Source organism: Dendrobates tinctorius, unplaced genomic scaffold (genome assembly GCF_039654945.1).
Source record: "Dendrobates tinctorius isolate UK_male_01 unplaced genomic scaffold, ASM3965494v1 ptg000016l, whole genome shotgun sequence".
In the NCBI taxonomy this organism is placed as follows: domain Eukaryota; kingdom Metazoa; phylum Chordata; class Amphibia; order Anura; family Dendrobatidae; genus Dendrobates; species Dendrobates tinctorius.
In genome coordinates this window covers 42,082,102-42,103,134 of record NW_027361684.1, presented here as the reverse complement: position 1 = coordinate 42,103,134, position 21,033 = coordinate 42,082,102, and the positions used below count along the sequence as shown (strand labels likewise).

The 21,033-nt window shown below is 46.7% G+C and overlaps 1 protein-coding gene across 1 annotated transcript in view; it reads right to left on the bottom strand.

The window, feature by feature from the left end:
- The window catches only part of FKBP6 (FKBP prolyl isomerase family member 6 (inactive)), a 45,985-nt gene that overhangs the window by 4,709 nt on the left and 20,243 nt on the right, over positions 1–21,033 (bottom strand). The window contains exons 4-6 of the mRNA XM_073565746.1: positions 16,916–17,118; positions 16,691–16,810; positions 11,485–11,679 (exon numbers count right to left, since the gene is read on the bottom strand). Of these exons, the coding sequence (XP_073421847.1) occupies positions 11,485–11,679; positions 16,691–16,810; positions 16,916–17,118 (518 nt within the window). The remainder of the gene's footprint in view (positions 1–11,484; positions 11,680–16,690; positions 16,811–16,915; positions 17,119–21,033) is intronic.

Genomic DNA, 21,033 nt, shown 5'->3' with positions numbered 1-21,033 from the left:
TACGAAAGTTGTGTAGAGTGCACCAGATGCACTCTACACAACTTATGCATGTGAATCAGGTTGGCATACACGAGTAGTGTAGAGTTCATCAGGTTGACATAAGTGAGTAGTGTAGAGTGCATCAAGTTAACATATGCAAGTTGTGTACACTGCATCAGGTTGGCTTACATAAGTTGTGTAGAGTGCATCAGGTTGGCAAATCTGAGTTGTGTAAGTTAGAAATAAATTTAGTTGTCCATGGATGAGAGGTAGACTCTGAAACAGTCTTTCATACACAGACCAGGTTTTTGGGGCAGGTGTCACACTGATAAGTGGTGTCCTTTCTTATCCCCCTTCTGCAACACTTACACCTTTTTTGCAACCTTCGTCTCTTTTCAGTTTGAGGGACCTCACGGGGGAAAATGTTGCCCTGGTACAACATGGTCACCTTCAGTTCCGGAAGTACTGGAGTCTGCTCCTTCCTGACTTCCAAATATTACGGCCTTGATCACTACCTCCTGGAACTGAAAGACGGTCCCTGTCTGGCCTGTACATCGTGATAGCACAAAAGCGTTATACAATGCCATCTGTACGATTTGCACGGCGAGCTTCTTGTACCACACCTTAGCTTTTTTTATGGCACTGTATGGCTGGAGGACTTGATTAGAGAGATCAACTCCCCCCATATTCTTGTTGCACCCCGGGACACAGTCTGGTTTGGGGACCTGTGTAGAGGTACCTCATACAGTGTTGGTGGTGTTGCCATGACCATGTATAGTAGTCAACAAAAGGACATCCCTCTTGTCCTTGTACTTGACCACCAGCATGTTGTTGGTACATTGGGTTCTGCTATCATCCTTTCTGAGTAGTTGCACAATTAGCGTCCTAGGGAGGCCTCTTTGATATGTGCGCACAGTATAGCAAGCTGCAGTAGCTCGTACAGAGGGACTTGAAAAGTGGGATGCGGATATAAAAATTATCTACGTAGTGGTGATAACCTTGATCCAGCAGTGGGTGCAATAATTCCCACACAATTGCCCAACTCACTCCCAGGACAGAGGGGCATTCAGGGGGGCTGAATCCAGGTGTCCTTTCCTTTATAAACCGTAAACCCGTGTATTCCCTGAGGTACTCTCACGCAGCTTGTAGAGTTTAATTCTGTACCTGGCCGTCTTACTGGGCAGATATTCACTAAATTTGAGCCTCCCTTTGAAATGTATTAGGGACACATTCATGTAGATGTCCAGTACGTACACCTCAGGAAACTTGTTGCTGAAGTGCTCAATTACCAGCCGAACTTTGAAAAGTCGGTCAAAGTTGGGGGTCATTTCGGGGAGGACATTGTGCATTATCATTGTAAAGCAAAAATTTGTGGATGGCCTCAACGAACGTCTGAGGCATAGTCTTGTGGAACAGCAGAGTGTTGTATAAAACATCAACACTCCAATATTGCAGAATTTCTATGTGAAGAACAAGGCATGAAAACTTCATAATTTCTACGGCGTATACAGGGCTCCAGTTGGCAAATGATGAAGTGAGATTTTGGGATAAAAATTGTTGCGTGTACAAATTTGTCTGAGACACCATGATATCTACAAAGCTGTCAGAGAAAGACTTTGAAAAAATCGTAGTTCCTTACCGATAATGGTATTTCTCTGATCCCATGACGGCACCACGGGACAGGAAACCTACAGGTGAAAAAGGCGGTACCTCTCTCCCACATCAGTTGGTTTACAGAGCATTACACAGAACTTTCAGCTGCAACTCAAATGGTTATAAAAATCCAAAATGAATCAAATTACTCAACTTAAGCTTAATAGAGGCACCGTGTGGCTAAGTACTAAAGCTAACTAACTCACTCTAATGTGCACACCTGTGTGTGAAAAGGGAGGGGATGTACGGGTGCCGTCATGGGATCAGAGAAATACCGTTATCGGTAAGTACAGTAACTACGATTTTCTCTTTCCCCCCCATGACAGCACCACGGAGAGAATTACAAAGGTGAGGTCTGAAGAGGAGGTCAAGTCTAGACGGTAATGTTTGAAAAATGTAGAGGGGGAAGACCAAGTGGCCGCTCTACATATCTGGTCTATTGAAGCGCCGGCTTTCTCCGCCCAGGAGGATGCCACTGCCCTGGTTGAATGGGCCCTTACGTCCTCCGGGATGGCCGCCCCGCAGGAGAAGTAGGATAGGGTAATGGCCTCTCTTATCCACCTCGCCAGTGTGGCCTTCGATGCTTTTTGACCCTTCCGAGGACCCTGAAAACAGACAAACAGAGCCCAATCCTTCCTAAACTCCCTCGTGGTTGTTAAATATTGGACCAGGCATCTTTTTACGTCTATAGTGTGCAACACCTCTTCTGTTTTGTTTTTGGGATTGGGGCAGAAGGAGGGTAGGGAGATTTCCTGGGTCCTATGAAACTGTGAAGACACTTTGGGGAGATATGCTGGGTCGGTTTTAAGGATTACCCTATCCTCCAGAATTTGCGTGAAGGGTGCGTGGGCAGACAGAGCTTGCATGTCACTAATGCGGCGGGCCGAAGTTAAGGCTACTAGGAGGGAAGTCTTAAGCGACAATATTTTTAAGGGAGCCTTCTCTAGGGTTTCGAAGGGACATTCGGTTAGTGCGTTTAGCACCAGATTTAGATCCCAGGGTGGGGTGGTGTGTAGAGGGATCGGCCTGGACCTACTTGAGGCTCTAATGAATCTCCTAACCCATCTATTTTGGGCTAAGTCATGGTTATACAAAGCTCCCAAGGCCGCCACTTGTACTTTTAGGGTGCTGGTAGCTAACCCCTTTTCCAACCCCCTCTGTAGGAATTCTAGAATCTTGGCTACAGGGATTTCGCCCATTGGGTAAGAGCCTGACACTGACATGAACTTCTTCCACACTTTGCCATACGCTTTAGTGGTTACTGGCTTTCTACGTTTTAGTAGTGTGGATACCAAGTTTGACGAGAAGCCCTTGTTACTTAGGAGCTCCCTCTCAAAAGCCAAGCTGTCATATGTAGGTTTTTTATGTGGGGGTGATGCACTGGTCCCTGGGATAGCAGGTCTGGAGTTTCTGGTAGCACCCAGGGATCCGTTACGGACATTCTTCTCAGCCAGGAGAACCATATTCTCCGTGGCCAGAAGGGCGCTATTACCACTACCGTTGCCTTGTCTTCCCGTATTTTCCTCAGTACTAAGGGAATGAGAGATATTGGGGGGAAGGCGTAGGCCAGATGATAATCCCAGGGTATCGTGAAAGCGTCTAGCGCTACTGGGCCCCCCCGGTGATCGATCGAGCAGAAGGTTTCCAGCTTCCGGTTCTGACTGTTCGCAAATAAGTCTATTTGTGGCCGGCCCCAGAGTTTCACAATCTGATTGAAGATTAACTGGCTTAGTTCCCACTCCCCGTTTTGACGTGTCCTGCTTAAAAAGTCCGCTGTTTGATTTTCTGCGCCTTTTACGTGAAGGGCTGTCAGGGATTGTAGATTGTGCTCTGCCAGGTGGAAGATGGATTTTGTTACCTCCATCAGTGGTCAAGATCTGGTGCCCCCCTGGTGGTTTAGGTATGCCACCACTACCTGGTTATCTGAGAAGACCCTTGTGTGATGGGAACGAACGGAGTCCAGAAAATGAATGAGAGCTAGTTTTACTGCCAGCAGCTCCCTCATATTTGAGGAAGCGGACTTTCTTCCCTGGTACCAGGCCCCTTGTGCCACTTGGTTGTCTAGATGTGCACCCCACCCCCAGGGGCTTGCGCCTGTGGTTAGGATCTTTGTTGCTGGCAATGTCCAAGGAACCCCCTTGACTAGGATGGCTGGATCTGTCCACCACTTCAAGGAATGTTTTGTCTCTGGTGAGATGTTTAACTGCATGTCTAAATTCCCATGCAAGGAAGTGTTTGCGTCTAGTATTTCCCATTGTAAGTCCCGAGTATGGCTCTGAGCCCACTGAACTGCTGGCATGCAGGCTGTCATGGATCCTAACAGTGACATCGCCTTTCTTAGAGTAGTGTTTGGGGAGGTTATCATTTGGGACGTCATTTGTGTCATTTTTTGAACCTTTGTCTGCGGCAGGTAACATTTCTGTTCGATTGAATTTAGTGTTATCCCCAAATACTCCTGTACCTGACCTGGTATGAGTTTGGACTTGGGCAAGTTCAGCATCCACCCTAGGCTCAGTAGGGACATCATTACTATGTCCAATTGTTGTTTGCAGTGTTGAGAGGTAACCCCTATTATTAAGAGATCGTCCAGGTATGGGACTATCAGAATGTTTTGTTCCCTTATGTGGGCCATTACTTCCGACATTACCTTTGTAAATACCCTTGGAGCAATGGCTAGCCCGAAGGGGAGGGCTCTGAACTGATAATGTTTTAACTCCCCCTGAATCGTTACTGCCACTCTGAGGTATTTCCTGTGGTCTCTGTGAATAGGCACATGATAATATGCGTCCCTCAAGTCCAATACGGCCATGAAGCAAACTGGGGGAAGCATTTTTATACAAGATTTTATCGCCTCCATTTTGAAGTGATGGATTTCTAGAAATTTGTTCAGCCTTTTCAGATTTATGATCACCCTGTATGAACCGTCTGGTTTCTTGCGAAGGAAAAGAGGGGAGTAGAAGCCTTTGCCCCTGTCTTGGTAGGGGACTTCCTGTAATACGTTTTTCTCCTTTAGGTTCGCTATTTCTTGTTGTAGAGCCAGCTGCTCTTGTGACGACCTTTGAGGGGTTATTATGAAAGAGTTGTTTGGAAGGGAGATGAATTTTAGCCTCAGGCCTTCCTTTATTATGTCCAGTATCCAAGAACTTGCGGATATCTTCTCCCTGGCCTGGAGAAAGTATGATAATCTTCCCCCGACACGGGGAATACCTTCATTGTGGTTTCTTGCTGTCGGGATTTTTGTTAAACATATATCCCTTACTCTTGCTCCTTCTGTCCTCCCAACCTTCTTTGTTCCCTTTTGGGGGCTTCCGCTGCATAAACCTCCTGTTCCGAAAGGGACGTTTGTATGACTGGCTGGGGAACCCGGGAAAGGATTTTTTCTTGTCCCCGGCCTTGTCTAAGATGTCGTCCAGTGTTGGGCCAAACAAGAATTCCCCCTCGCATGGGATTGCGCACAATTTGGCTTTTGTCTGCAAATCTCCCGGCCAGCATTTCAGCCATAAGGCGCGTCTTGCGGCATTTGAAAAGGCCGCCAGTCTGGTTGAGTCTACCGACGCATCCGCCAGAAATGCTGCTGCTCCCTTCATTACAGAAACTGACCTCTGTATCGTTTCTCTCGGGACCTTCTCCTTTATTTGAGAATCTAAATGGTCCAGCCATACCATCAGGGCCCGTGCTGTACATGTGGCTGCTATGGCTGGCTTTAGCCCCCCTCCTGCTGCTTCCCAAGCGGTTTTTAAAAAGGTTTCAGCCTTCTTGTCCATTGGGTCCTTCAGGGTGCCCATGTCTTCGAAGGGCAGGGCAAACTTTTTAGAGGCCTTTGCGACTGCTATGTCTAACTTAGGAGCTTTGCTCCAAAAGGAGCAGGCCGGGTTGTCAAAGGGGTATTTCCTCTTTGGTGTTAGGAGGACTTTTTTGTCTGTTTTTTTCCACTCTCGCTTGATGAGGGAGTGGATTTTCTCATTAAATCGGGAAAGCCCTCCGTTTCTTTTGCTCTAGCCCTCCGAACATTATTTCTTGGGCCGGTCGTCTACCAGCCCCATAGTTGTCCTCACCGCCTTTACCAGGGCGTCAGTATCCTCAATGGGAAAGCAGCTGCGTCCCCCTTCTGATGAAGAGGATTATGAATCACTTGAGTCAGATAGTTCGTTTTCCGACTCACTGGTGCTCGACTCTGGGGATCTATGCCTGGACCGGCGTTTCTTTTTTGAGGTCCTGGCCCCCTTAAGGGTGTCTTCGACCTGAGTTTTCATTAACGTTCTGAGGTCTAAGGCAAATCCTGGGGATTCTTCCTGTATTGTCTGCTCTATGCAAGCCGCACAGAGCTTTTTCTCCCATTTAGGGGGTAGTTCCTCCATGCATTTAGCACATACCACATGTTTAGATTTGGTTGTGCATTTACGCCCCGTCTCAGGCGTAGGGATTATCTCCAATGCTGCATCCACTTCTGGCTGCGCCGCCATGGTGGAGCTTTGGCTGCGCCGCGATCTCGTGTGACCGCTGCTGCTGCGCTGCTGGGAAGAGTCACGCTGGCGCTGTTGGTGTTGGCGCTGTTCTTGCATTTGTTGAGGTCCCTGCTTCGGTCTGGATCGGTACCCGGATCCTGCGACGACTCCAGGTACGCGCTGTAGGTTCCCCGTCAGGGACAGGAAACCAACTGATGTGGGAGAGAGGTACCACCTTTTTCACCTGTAGGTTTCCTGTCCCTGAGGGCGGATCCCTCTCTCTCCGTGGTGCCGTCATGGGGGAAAGAGAAAGTCAATTTCTGTGAGGCCTGTGGTGTCAAACTGTCTTCCTGATTGCGCAACAAAACTAGGAATCTATGGCTCATAATTTTCCGAAGGAGAGGTCCATAGGGGGGACATCAACGGTGGGCACTAGGTCATTTTCTGCCCTTGGGCGTCTGCGTGGTGGTTTGGTATCACTTGAGAAAGAGGAGGAGGAAAAATAAAGGAAGGTGGCATCCTCTCCCTCATTATCAGTCTTGGAGACAAGGCAGGCGTGTCTCCTCAGCTGAATACTGTATTTGGGACTAGTGGGACTATTTTTCATGTGCGTGTACCAAATTTTATTTAAGTGTTTGGGTTCAGTGTTTGGTGTAACTTTAATTAAATTTAAAAAAGGAAAAATAAAATCATCCGATCGCACCAATCAGTGCTGGGGCTGGTGATGCTGCCGTTACCTACCACCAGCTTATGATCAATGGTATTACAGCACCGATCATAAGCTGGTTTCATTGCCTGAAACTGCTGTGAATTTAACAGCCAATCACAGCAATTGTTGTTGCCGACAACCCCCCTCCCCCCATTGTGGCATCGAGTCCTGGTGCCCTGCTGTCAGAAACAAAAAGCACCATCAAGTGATCACCGTTCGGTAAGTTATGGTGGTCACATGAACGCCATGACGTATATATATTTCATTGGTAGGGAAGTCCTTGCCTTGCATGATGTATAGATATTTCTAAAGTTGAAGGGGTTAAAGAAGATCTGTTAGGCTACTTTCAGACTTGCGTTAGGAGGCGCAGCGCAGGGCCGCCGCTAAGCTCCGCCCCCACCTCCTCCGGTCAGCTCCTCTTCTAGGCGCATGATGCCACATGCGACCGGCGTACCCTATATTTAGTGTTAGGTACGCTGGCCGTGTGCTGGTATGTTTTTGCCGGCGCATGCGCCTTTTGCGCTGCGCTGAGCGCACAAAAATGCAACACGGTGCGTTTGGCACACGTTGGCGTAGCGCAAAAAGGGCGCATGCGCCGGCAAAAACATACCAGCGCACGGCCAGCGTACCCAACGCTAAATATAGGGTACGCCGGTCGCATGCAGCGTCATGCGCCCAGAGGAGGAACTGACCAGAGGAGGCGTGGCCGGGGGGCGGAGGTTAGCGGCGGCCCTGCGCCTCCTAACGCAAGTCTGAAAGCAGCCTTACCAGGTCAAAAGTTTTTGCCCTTTTTAGATTCCCACTGCTCCTGAGCATTCGTTTTGTATTTTTCTTTTTAACATCCACCATGCGGTTCCAGAGATATGAGCCTTTATAGTTAGTACTAATTTTTATGGTCTTCACAAGGAGTCGGTGCTCACAGGATTCTTTGGGGCCTGTCTTTAGGCTGCTCTGCGTTATTTCCCTGTGAGCCACACCCACTTGTAAAGATTACAAAAAAGCACAAAGTAAACAGGCCTATATGTCTGAAAACGTAGGGCAGATGTAAAACAAAAACAAACAAAAAAAAAACGGCATTGGTTAGCCTTTTTGGTCCCAACACCACTCCGTAGCCTCTGTGACGTCACATGCGACCAGGCACTGTTAGTCATTTTTTTCCCTTCTACTGGTATCCAGGGACGCCACCGGCTGGGGCGCCCCTGGCTCTGTGCGGCTTCTCCGTACTCTTGTAATATCGCTGGCTGCAGGAACACATTCCGCCAGCCCATCCCAATCCACACGCTCGGACGGAACTCTGCAGTTCACAATCGGTGGCTTACCAGAATCAGGGCGAGTTATTGGCCGCATGGGCTTAAGTATACCTTTCATATACCCATACCTTGGGCATCGGATCTTGCGCACTGTCCATTAGGCTATGTGCACACGTAGTTTTTTTGGTGTGCGGATTTTGGAGAGAAAACCGCAGGTAAATCCGCAGGACAAAAGTCCTGCGGTTTATATGCGGTTTTTCCCTGCGGTTTTACACCTCATAATGGATGAGGTGTAAGGCTGTGTGCACACGCTGCGGATTTTGCTGCGGTTCCACAGCGGTTTTGGCCGCTGCGGACCCGCAGCAGTTTTTGCTGCGGTGTACAGTACCATGATTCCCTATGGGAATCAAAAACCGCAATGCAGACGGTGCGGATTTTTCCGCGCGGATTATCTGCGGTTTTCAATCCGCAGAAAGAATTGACATGTCAATTCTTTCTGCGGATTCTGCTGCGGTTTGCCATCTCCTCCATTGAGGAGATGAAAAACCGCAGGGCAAAACCGCAGAGCAATCCGCAGGTAAAACCGCAGGTATTTTGACCTGCGGTTTCACCTGCGGATTTTACAAAATCCGCGCGGATGAATCCGCACCTAATCCGCAGCGTGTGCACACAGCCTAAAACTGCAGCGTTTCTGCACCAAACAATTGACATGCTGCGGATTGTAAACCGCGGAAAAATCTGCAGCATGTGCACAGCGGTTTTTAATTTCCATAGGAAATAAAGGTACTGTACAGCGCAGCAGAATCTGCTGCGGACCTGCAGCAACGCTGCGGAACCGCAGCAGAATCCGCACCGTGTGCACATACCCTTAGACCTTTTAAACTGGTACATTCTAGTTGCCTCAACGAGTGGCAAGGTTATATTTTAAGAGACCGCTCATATGGCATGCCCCTCTGCTAACTATAGCAATGATATGCTACTTTTATTATTCTGATTTTAACCCTACACCCTTAGGCGCGGCATCTTTCATTGAATTGAATACTATAGTCCTTTGCTCAGTGACAGAATTGGCACAAAGTCTGTCTAGATATCAGCTGCTGAGGGTATTGTTTATTAGTGACCACCAGTGTATTTTATATTATCCATTTCAACAGGTCACAAAGATGAAAAATAATTTTCAGCCATTTTTGGTATGTTTGTGTGTCGATTTTTACACATTAGTATGGTATTCGTTTTTCCAGTATGCAAAAAATATTTCTAAGGTTCTTCTACCCAATAAAATACTAAAAAAAACAAAAAAAACAAACAACAATATAAAAAACAAACAAAACAAAAAAAACAGCACTGAAAGACACTGAGGGTATAATGTATTTTCATGCTTGTACCGTCCGTAATCCTGAAAATAATGCTAAACAAATGTTGAAAAGAATGAACATAAGCACTCCAATGTAAAAACTGCTTGCTGTGCATCTGTGCAGTCTTTTGAGCTTCATTTAACTGTTTCACATTTGTAAAGTCACATCATGGTTATAAGAATTGATCTTACCATCCTTCTAGCGGCTTCTGCTTTGAAGTCTCACTATTTTATTTTACACATACAAGTTAAAAAAAATATAAAAATGCAGTAAAAACAAAAGATTCTTCAGGAAAGCACCACCATTTTCCTATAGCGCAGACTTGGGCAAAGTGCGAACAAAACAGCCGTGGGGCTGGAAACCAGAGGTCCACGGGTCGCACGGTGCCCGTCCTCTCACTGTCTCCATCTGCGCTGCACCGCTGACTCCTTTGGTGGAGGAGGGGTCTCTTGCCACTTCCTCCACCAATCAGCATGTGAAACAGCTGACGTGGTGTCATCATTTCATTGCGTCAGCTGTGTACTGCAGAGAGTCAGCGCACAGGAGGAAAAGAGAGAGAAGCAGAGCGACGGGACCAAGGTGAGTATGTGGTGTTTTTTTTTTTTTTTGTTCCCCCATGTGTATGGGATGTCTGGGTGGGCATGGGGAGGCTATGGGTGTGACATGGTGCTACACGTGTGTGTGTGTGTGGGGGGGGTGACATGGTGCTGCACATGGGGGGGGGGGGGTGACATGGTGCTGCATATGGGGGTAAGATACTGCACATGGTGCTGCATAAGTTGGCGACATGCTGCACATGAGGAGGCTATGGGGGCGACATGCAGTGTATATATGAAGGATGTGTGGGGCTCCTGTAGTATATAGGGAGGCTGTGTGGGGCTCATGCTCTTTATAGGGAGGCTTTTTGGGGCTCATGCAGTATATATAGGGAGGCTGGGTGGGGCTCATGCTGTGTATGGGGAGGATGTGTGGGGCTTATGCAGTATATATAGGGAGGCTGTGTGGGGCTCATGCTCTTTATAGGGAGGCTGTGTGGGGCTCATGCTCTTTATAGGGAGGATGTATGGGGCTCATGCAGTGTATATAGAGAGGCTGTGTGGGGCTCATGCCATATATGGGGAGGCTGTGTGGGGCTCATGAAGTGTATATAGGGAGGCTGTGTGGGGCTCATGCAGTATATGGAAAGGCTGTGTGGGGCTCATGCAGTATATATAGGGAGGCTGTGTGGGGCTCATGCAGTATATATAGGGAGGCTGTGTGGGGCTCAAGCAGTGTACATAGGGAGGCTGTGTTGGGCTCATACAATATATATAGGGAGGCTGTGTGGGGCTCATGCTCTTTATAGGGAGGCTGTGTGGGGCTCATGCAGTGTATATAGGGAGGCCGTGTGGGGCTCATGCTGCATATGGGGGAGGCTGTGTGGGGCTCATGCCGCACATAAGGGCCTGTTGGGGGGCTCATAAGATATACAGAAGGGGCTGTACTCGGGTTCAAACGATATATAGGGGGAGGTCAGCATACTTAATTAAGCTCAATATTAAGTGATACAATTAATATTAATAAAATTATCAATAATATAATTATAATATACTGATATTAATATTGAGCAGAATTAATTTTGGTCTATTGGTTCGGCCCTCCACAACAGTCACGGTCTCTCATGTGGCCCCTTGGAAAAATTAATTGCTCACCCCTGCTATAAAGTCTTCTGCTTCAGAAATTCGACAGGTTCGCCCGAGTTTAAAAGATGTGGTGAGCACATACCCTTTGATGGAATCTGAGTGCACGTTTTTTTTCCCCTTAATGAACCCATTGACTCGAATCGAAGATTTTGACCTACAAATAGGACAGTCTGCCAAGGAGACAAACATAATGACATGCCCAGACATGAGTACGTGTTCTATCTATTACGTAAAAACAAGGATAGAACACGGTGGGGACAAAAAAAACACGTCTGAATAAGGCCTTAGGAAAAGCAAATTCAAAATTTTGTACAGCAGGCATTCATGAGAATTATTTTATCATCAATTTGTAGATTCTTTAAATTACCAACCAGACACATAAGCACCAATGTCATCTCTACCAATACATACCTGTCCACAGCGAAACAAAGCTTTTACGTTTTTACTGTCTATTGCTAAAGCCTTCTCTCCCCATTTCAGAGTTTTAGTAGGACGTTCCAGCTTCAGATATGCAAGTGCCAGATTTATGTACACAAGCAGACGAGCGGCATTAAGCTGGGGATTCTGGTCCTCTGAAGTAGCTTCACAAGACAGACATGAGGATGCCTGTTGTATGGGAAAATTCAATAATTTTACAAGTTAGCAGATAATAATGTTGTCCAGCGAATACAACTCCTCAGTGATCTACAAAAAAATCATCAACAAAAAGATTTTGGGTACTCCTCATAAAATCTGTTTCTTAAAGTCTTCATTGGAGAACACAGGAGACAATGAGTGTATGCTCATGCAGGTTACATCTGCTTAATGGAACCAATCTGTTAGGGTATGTGCACACGGTCCGGAAGTGGCAGCACATGTTCGCTGCATCCAAAGCGCTGCCGTCTATTGAACACAGGTGAATCTGCGTGTGTTCACTGAACCATACGGATTCACCGCGTCCAATACATTGTATGGGTGAAATTTATCTTAAGGAGACTTGCGTATCAGCAAGAGAAATTGACATGCCATGGTGTGGAGAGACGTGCCGCATATCCGTCTCCGTGGTTGACTCGCGGATGTCTCTGGACGTATAGTGGGCCATGGGATTTCTCGAAATTCCATCCACTATGCTGTAACATCTGGACGCTGCACAAGTGTACAGCGTCCAACCTGCAGCATTTACTGATCGTCTGCACATATCCTCACACATAGTAAGATCGTTAGCAAGGTCGCTGAAACATCACAGGTTTTGTGACGCAACAGCGACCTCGCCAGCGATCTCGCTACGTGTGACACATAGCGGCGACCGGCCCCCCACCGCGATATAGCTGATCATGCTCGAATGTCCTGGGCCATTTTTTGATCGTTGGTGTCCCGCTGGCCAGCATGCATCGCTGTGTTTGATGCCATAACAACGACGAGCGACCTCGTTGGCGACTCAGAACTCAGGGAAGAAGGCGAGATTTTGCTTTGTTTTTTCAACGCTCCCTCAGCTCCGATTGGTGGTCTCAAATTAGGATCTTTGTAGCATTTCCTTTTATAGGTCAGCTATCAATTATATGCAATCATAACATTTAACATGTACAGTTATAATAATCACGTGTCCCCGTGTCAGTAACTGTGGATCCACGAATAAATAGCGCACTAACGACTCAGACAGGGACGCTGAAGCAAACCATGTAGTGATAGTGGAGTAGTGGCCACCAATCGGAGCAGAGGGGTGTGGAAAAGGCAACGCTGAAGCTCGCCTATCAAGGTCTGAGTCGTCAGAATAGCTGCTGTGTGACAAGGTCCCAACGACCGCCAAGATAGTTATACGGATCGCCTTATCATTGCTGCGTCGTTGAGTAGATCTGCCTGTTTGACTGCTTACTAGCGACGTACCAGTGATCCTTACCAGGTTGTATCGTTGTAACGGGACCCTTAGAAGTAAAATAGATAAGGAATCAGTGTCCCAACAGAGACACAAGAAGAGAAGGGTGCTGTTCTCCCATTGAAGGCTATAAGAAAGATGCTACCTCGAGTAGCCAAAATCTTCTTTTCTCTATTGCTTCACTGGGGACACAGGAGACCATGAGATGTACAAAAAGTGTCCCAAAGGTGGGAAAACAGACAGAACCAGTAAAAGCAAGAAAACAGAATTTTGATTTAAATTTAAAGTGCTTGTCCAGCACCGCTCATTGTTCCATCGGGAGGTAACATGAGCTAATGACGTCATATCTACACAAATATGGTGGGATGCATGATTAGCGGATATCATTCTCATGTCTTATTTGACAGGCTATCAATGGTGGACGTACTGGTAATATCATAATGCGAGTAAGAATTTCAGGCCCCATTTAGTCCAAAATCGGCCCTGTAGGCAAGTGTAACCTGCTGAAGAAAAGCTTACTTTTTTTCTTAGTGTCAAACTTATTGTCAGTAGCATACTCTCATGGTATCCTGTGTCCCCCAATGAAGTGCGAAAAGGGGGATCCAATTCCTGTTTGAATAACACGATGGTCATGGATTGCTATCATTATAGAATAACTCTAAGGGCTGCTTCAGACGTCCGTGCAAATCGGTCTGAGCAAAGATTGCAATGCATGGAATGGCCGTAGGCCTCCTGACCCGAGCGTGACATATTCATGCATGTCTATGAGACTGTGACGCTCAGGTCGAGAGAGTCACGGCCAGTTCATGCTCATACTGTTTTGTATGAACAACTAAGTTAGCCCTTAGGCCAAGTTCAGAAAGTGTAGTAAAAATTGAGCCCATCATGTCTACAAATTGCAGATGTGATTGGCTGTGTGCTCGTACGGGTGCAGGAGCTGTATGCTATTCACATGCACTAGTCTGGTCTGTAAGTCAATCCACACTAGTTGTGATTTTTTTTCTCACACAGACCGGAGATTTGTGTGGAAAGTCATCCATGTGCACTGGATCAAAGGCTAACATTGGTCCATGCGCTGTTTGTTGAGAACATGGATAGCACACAAGGTCCAAAAATACGTTGTTGACCCTACCATTTGATGGTTTTCTTTGAGTGAAATAATACAAACTATAATCTATGTATTGTGTGCAAATGGTCTTTAAATGGTACATTAAAAAGAATGATAATTAAAAGTTGTCCAGGCTTGGGGAAAAAAAGTCTGCAGCCACTCTATGCCGTATCTTAACAGCATGTGGTGTGCACGCGGTCACAATTCTCGGATTTTCACATGCTATTCAGTGGTCACATGTAGACTAGGCTTATTCTGATTCTCAACAGAAATGAATTGGGACAAGCCAGATACAGCTGTGCTCAAAAGTTTACATACCCTGGCAGAATTTTTGTTTCTTGGCCTTTTTTCAGAGAATATGAATAATAACATCAAAACATTTTATCAACTGATGGTTAGTGGTTGGGTGAAGCCATTTATTGTCATGCTACTGTGTTTTCTCTTTTTAAATCATAAAAACAACCCAAAACATCCAAATGACCCTTATCAAAAGTTCACATACCCTATTTCTTAATACCGTGTATTGCCCCCTCTAACATCAATGACAGCTTGAAGTCTTTTGTGGTAATTGTGGATGAGGTTCTTTATTTTCTCAGATGGTAAAGCTGCCCACTCTTCTTGGCAAAAAGCCTCCAGTTCCTGTAAATTCCTGGGCTGTCTAGAATGAACTGCGCAATTGAGATCTCCCCAGAGTGGCTCAATGATATTGAGGTCAGGAGACTGAGATGGCCACTCCAGAACCTTCACTTTGTTCTGCTGTAGTCAATGACAGGTGAACTTGACCTTGTTTTGGATCGTTGTCACGTTGGAACGTCCCAAGTACGTCCCATGTGCAGGTTCGGGCTGATGATTGCAAATTTGCCTCCAGTATTTGCTGATAAGGTGCTGCATTCATCTTTCCTTCAACTTTGACCAAGTTTCCTGTGCCTTTGTAGCTCACACATCCCCAAAACATCAGCGATCCACCTTTGTGCTTTACAGTAGGAATGGTGTTCCTTTCTTCATAGGCCTTGTTGACCTCTTTCCAAATGTAGCGTTTATGGTTGTGGCCAAAAAGTTCAATTTTGGTCTCATCACTCCAAATCACCTTGTTCCAGAAGTTTTGAGGCTGGTCTCTGAGCTGTTTTGCATATTGTAGGCGAGATTCTTTGTGCATTTGCGCAGTAATGGCTTTCTTCTGGAGACTCGACCATTCAGCCCATTTTTCTTCAAGTGCCTCCTTATTGTGCATCTTGAAACAGCCACACTGCTAGTTTTCAGAGAGTCCAGTATTTCAGCTGATGTTTTTTGTGGGTTTTTCTTTGCATCCTGAACAATTTTCCTGGCAGTCGTGGATGAAAATTTTGTTAGTCTACCTGACCGTGGTTTTGTTTTTACAGAGCCCCTGATTTTCCATTTGTTAATCACAGTCTGAACACTGCTGACTGCCATTATCAATTCCTTGGATATCTTTTTGTATCCCTTTCCTGTTTTATACAGTTCAACTAACTTTTCCCGTAGATCCGTTGACAATTCTTTTGCTTCCCCCATAACTCACAATCCTGAAATATCAGTGGCTGGATGAAAGATGCAAGAGTCTGTTTGGATCCCAGAAACTCACTTAGCGTTTATGCACACACACTGATTACAAGCAAACAGGTCACAGCTGAAGATGTTACTTTTAGTAGCCATTCAAACCCATTTGTGTCAACTTCTGTGCATGTTATCAGGCTAAAAATCACCAAGGTATGTAAACTTTTGATCAGGGTCATATGGATGTTTTGGGATGTCATTATGATTTAAAAAGGGAAAACACAGTAGTATGACAATAAATGGCTTCACCCAACTACTAACCATGAGTGGAGAAAAAGTTATGGTGCCATCATTCATATTTTCTGTGAAAAAAGGAAAAGAAAGCAAAAATTCTGCCGGGGTATGTAAAATTTTGAGCACAACTGTAAGACTAGTCAGCACGTGACTGCAAGCATACACAATGTCATGTGACCACCCACGCAGAATGGGAATAGCCCCTTCCCAATCACTAGATTTCCCCCCATATAAAATATCAAGAGCTATTCTCACCTCTGGTGCCATTTTAGAGACATGCGCTTAGCCTCCCGGGGTTCACGTGACATTATGTCACGACTGCCCTGCAGCCAATCAGAGGCCACTTCACTCTCACCTTCTTCAGGCTAAGCTGGGATCCAAAGGAAGTCAGAGAGCAGCCACAGCCCTCAGTTCTTTTCTCCGTTTCGTCCCAAGGAAGTGAGTGAAGCGGCTGCTGAATATGTCACTGCAAACCTTGCTGCATAACAGCATGCGCTTCACTCACTTCCTTGGGATGAAACGGAGAAAAGACGAACCGAGAGCTGCGGCTCTCTCTGACTTCCTCCATATGTCAGTTTTGTCTGAAGGAAACACTAATTGGCTGCAGGATTGTCCGAGTAGTGGACGACCCCTTTAATGACACTAAATTACGACAGAACAGTGAACATTTCTTGTGATGCTGCATGGCAGCTGAAACATGCGCCAACTTCCGTGAGATGCACACAACCCTTAATGAATTTGTCATATCTGACATCACGGTTTGCGGACACTGGTGTACAAAACACTTGTCTTAGTGCACAGAGGACCATTTATCCTTGTAGCCATCCTACTGAAAGTACAGTTCGGCTTACCCGCCTATACCGATCTTTGGCATCATAAAACCTGTTCTGTTTGAAGAGGTAATTTCCAAACTGCCTTTCGGTAGTAGCAATTTTCAGGACCTTTTCAAGGGGAAAACTCGACTGCTGGTGCTGAAAAAAAAAAAAAAAAAAGAAGAGTCTCTTCCCCTCTTATACAACCATTAATGAAATTAATTATAATTATACTATAATGTTGTGATTTCTTATAACGCTTACCAAAGGTAAATCACAAAATGAATCAGATTCTGCTGTGTCCATAAAGTCCAGCATCTCAATCTCAAAGAGAACAGTAGCAGCTGGGGGTATGAGGGGAGGAAATCCCAATGTCCCATATGCATAGTCAGGGGAATAAAGGAACCGAGACAGTTCTCCACGCTGCATGCTCAACACACTGACCTCCATACCTAAAAGGGTGACATCTGCAAGAGAAAAAAAAAAAAAATAATAATGACCAATATTACAGACGTCAATTATAAATTACAGTTCACAGAAATTTGTGCCGTGTGACGTGCATAACACTATTATGTCCAGTGGGGATCTGCTTGTCACTGCGCACGCGCAGAATTTTAGAGCAGATTCCCGTGACGCTGGCACACCCTGAAACATCAATAAGAGTGCGTGAACTTCGATTGACAATACGTCGATCCCTTGACTGAAAGAAAAAGAAGTGCCACCCCTAAGACTGAAAGAGAAGGTACTATGTAACTATACAAAGTAATTTTTGGAGATGATTACGGCGCCATTTTGATCCAAAACAACGTGTTGATGATGCACAACGCATCACTAACAACACACTGGGGACAGTTTAGTTGCTAAAAATGACTTCACAGGTTTCCTTTAATGTACTGTGATCTACGAAGAACAGAATGTACGTCAATTATGCTATCCTCATGCTACTGATCTATGATCCTGCAATCATACTTTCTATCATTCCTCGCTTGTTCCACAATTAAATATTTACTATGCAGAACTAGATTTCTATCAGGATCATTTATCAATAAATTGCTCCGTTATCTAAATATTTAGGGGGCAGTACAGTGGCTCAGTGGTTAGCACTGCACCCTGGGGGTCCCGAGTTCAAATCCCACCAAGGACAACATCAACAAGGAGTTTGTATGTTCTCCCCCGGTTCCCTCCCACACTCCAAAGACATACTGATAGGAAATTTAGATATGTGAGCCCCAATGGGGACAGTGATGTGAATGCATGGTAGAGCGCTATGAAATATGATGGCGCTATATATGGAATGTCGATACTGCTGACACAAGAAAATGCTGTGAAAAAAAATTACGGTAACTCCATCATTGTTTTTCTGGGGTTTTGCTTTTATGCAATTCATTGTGCGGAAAGCCACACCAAACTTGTATAAATTTTATTTTATTCTTTATTGGTTGAAAAAATATTCTGTGAAAATTTTGTGAAAAGCTGCAGTTTTTATTCATACAATTTTAGGTTCATATAATATTTTGATCACTTTTTATTTTAGTTCCTCTGCCATGTGCAGCAGCTGAAAGTCTTAGTTACTCACCGGTTAACGGTATTTTTCAGAGTCCATGACAGCACCACCTGAGAGAGGGGATCCGCCCTTTAGGAACAGGAAACCTACAGATACAAAAAGGGTGGCACCTCTCCCACGCATCAGTTGGATTACAGAGCACAAGAGGACTTTCAAGGTTAATGCATGGTTTATGTACAGTATTCTTTACAATTATAAACTTTTATCACCAGTGAGCATATACAAGAGAAAGACGTGCACACCCAAATTAAACTAAAGGGAGGGAATATACGGGTGCTGTCATGGACTCCGAAAAATACCGTTAACCGGTGAGTAACTAAGACTTTATTCGGTCGTCCATGACAGCACCACCTGAGAGATTTACAGAGAGTAATATCAGCTTTAGGGAAGGACTACAGCCTGCAGCACCCTTATACCAAAAGAGAGGTCTGTAGAAGCACCCAGGTCTAGTCTATAATGACTATAAAAGGTGCTCGGAGAGGACCAAGTAGCCGCCTTACATATCTGGTCAATGGAGACTTCTGATCTTTAGACCCATGAGGTCGCCATGGCCCTGGTGGAATGCGCCCTCAGCTTCCCGGGTGGCGACCTGCCCTTTGAGGTGTATGCTATTGAAATCGCCTCTCTAATCCATCTGGCTAGTGTATTTTTCGATGCTCTACAACCTTTCCTGGGGCCTTGATGAGAGATAAATAGGGCATTATCTTTCTTCCAGGGATCGGTGACTGTCAGATATTCTATGAGGCCTCTCCTAACATCCAGGGTGTGTAGTTTCTTTTCCTTCTCGTTAGTTGGATTAGGGAGGAAGGATGGGAGAACTATTTCCTGTGTCCTATGGAAACTAGAAACTACCTTCGGCAAGTACGCTGGATCAGGTCTAAGTATCACCCTATCCTCTTTGAACTGTAAATAAGGAGGACGCCTAGATAAAGCCTGGATATCGCTCCCCCAAGGACTTTTTGATGTAATAAGACCTCGCTCTGTAGTTTCCTTGTATGAAACTGGGCCCACCGGACTGCCGGGATACAGGCCGAAAGCGAGGAAGACGACGAGGAGGCCGAGGAGTTGTCACCTTTCCTAGGGGCGACTGAGGCCTCCGAGCCTGAACCACTAGCCTCTCTTCTCCTAGAAGGTTCACTTTGAGGTAAGACTTTAATTTCTGCCCTGATCATCTCTCTCAGGTTTGAAGTGAAGTCAGGTGTCTCTTCCGCTACCTGCATAAACGGGGGAGAGTATAAGGGCCTGACAATCTACCCCTGGACTCCCTGTCTTTATTAACCCCTACCGTCTGCCGTATGCATGGCTGGCATAGTTTTTTAGGGTGGCCATCTGGTAGGGGGGAACTACAGAGGGCACATTCCCTGTGCTTCTGTTTTCCCGTAGCTTTCTTCACCTGCAAAAAACATAAGGGAACACTGCATCAGGGTACATTCACGGAGATCTCTTACCCATGCAGATGAAGCAGGTACCGGATCACGGAGGGAGGCAGGGGGATCCTTTCTGGAGGAACTTTCGCGGCTTTGGTCGCTTGTTCGTCTCTGCTTCTTCTGCTGGCCACTCGTATGCGGTTTTGTCGTGGCCTGTTTTTGCGGGCGCTCCTGCGCCTCGTCCTGCTGGTCTATGGGGGCTTCCGTCGTATCCATCGCTGGGGCCTTCGGAAGCACCCCAGCGGCGTCCCCATCTGCCTTTTATGGCCTCCTGGTGTCCGGGTCAGCAGGTATCTGGCCAAAGCACCACCCACCCGGGATCCTTTCGCACACTCCCTCCCCCATGCTCCGGCCCCCCCCCGCCTCATCCAGGCCGCTGCGCGACCCCCGGACAGGCGTGCACCCGCGGCGCGCGGCGGAGGCCGGCCGGCACCCGACTTCCGGTATCGGCGCTTTCGGCTCCGCCCCTTCCGCCGCGTCACTTCCGCCGCTCACCAGAGCCCTGCGGGAGCGCGCGCGAAGGAGCCGCGCAGCGCCCCTGCTCGGAATGCCTCCTAGCCCCACGCGCACGCCGCCATGACCGCCGCCAGGGGCCAGCATCGACCGGGAGGACCGGGCACGGGGAAGCGCAGCCGGAACCCGGGGCATACATACCAGGTGCTGGCGTTCCGGAGACGGCATCCACCGGACCCCTGCTCCACCTGCTTCGTTCACTGTCGTGGTGACCTACCCGGCCCCACCGTGGCGCTTCCAGGGACCCCGCACTGACCGAGGTAGGAGACCCCCTCGCTACCTGGGTCGGTCAGCCGGCCTGGGTATTTAATGACGACTCCATGACGGACGATCTGTAGAGAGTCCTGTCCTCTAGGAACAGGAAAACCAACTGATGCGTGGGAGAGGTGCCACCCTTTTTGTATCTGTAGGTTTCCTGTTCCTAAAGGGCGGATCCCCTCTCTCAGGTGGTGCTGTCATGGACGACCGAATAAAAGTGGAAATTTTTTCATTTTTGTTTTTACATTTTAATTCGGGAATGTGAGCGTGCGATCACTGGATGACCTATTCAAAGCTCCCAAACACTACAGCATTGCAGTGTATTGTGAAATTGACAGGGGTCTTCTGTAGTCCCCGGTTACCATGGCAATCAATTGGCATGCGTCATGGGGGCGGTGATGGCCGCTATGTTGTAAAAAGGCATCTTTCACACTTGACAGCATCATGTAAGGTGTTAAAGTGTTATCTCAGATCGCATCAGCTACTCTTTAGGTGGCGGCTGTATAATACAGCCTGAGCTGGCTCCATATGGGAATGTGTGGGGGCCATCGCCAACGATTTATAGAATTGTGGATTGTTTATGTGATTTAATAAGTTAAAATAGCATTTATTTGTGGGCC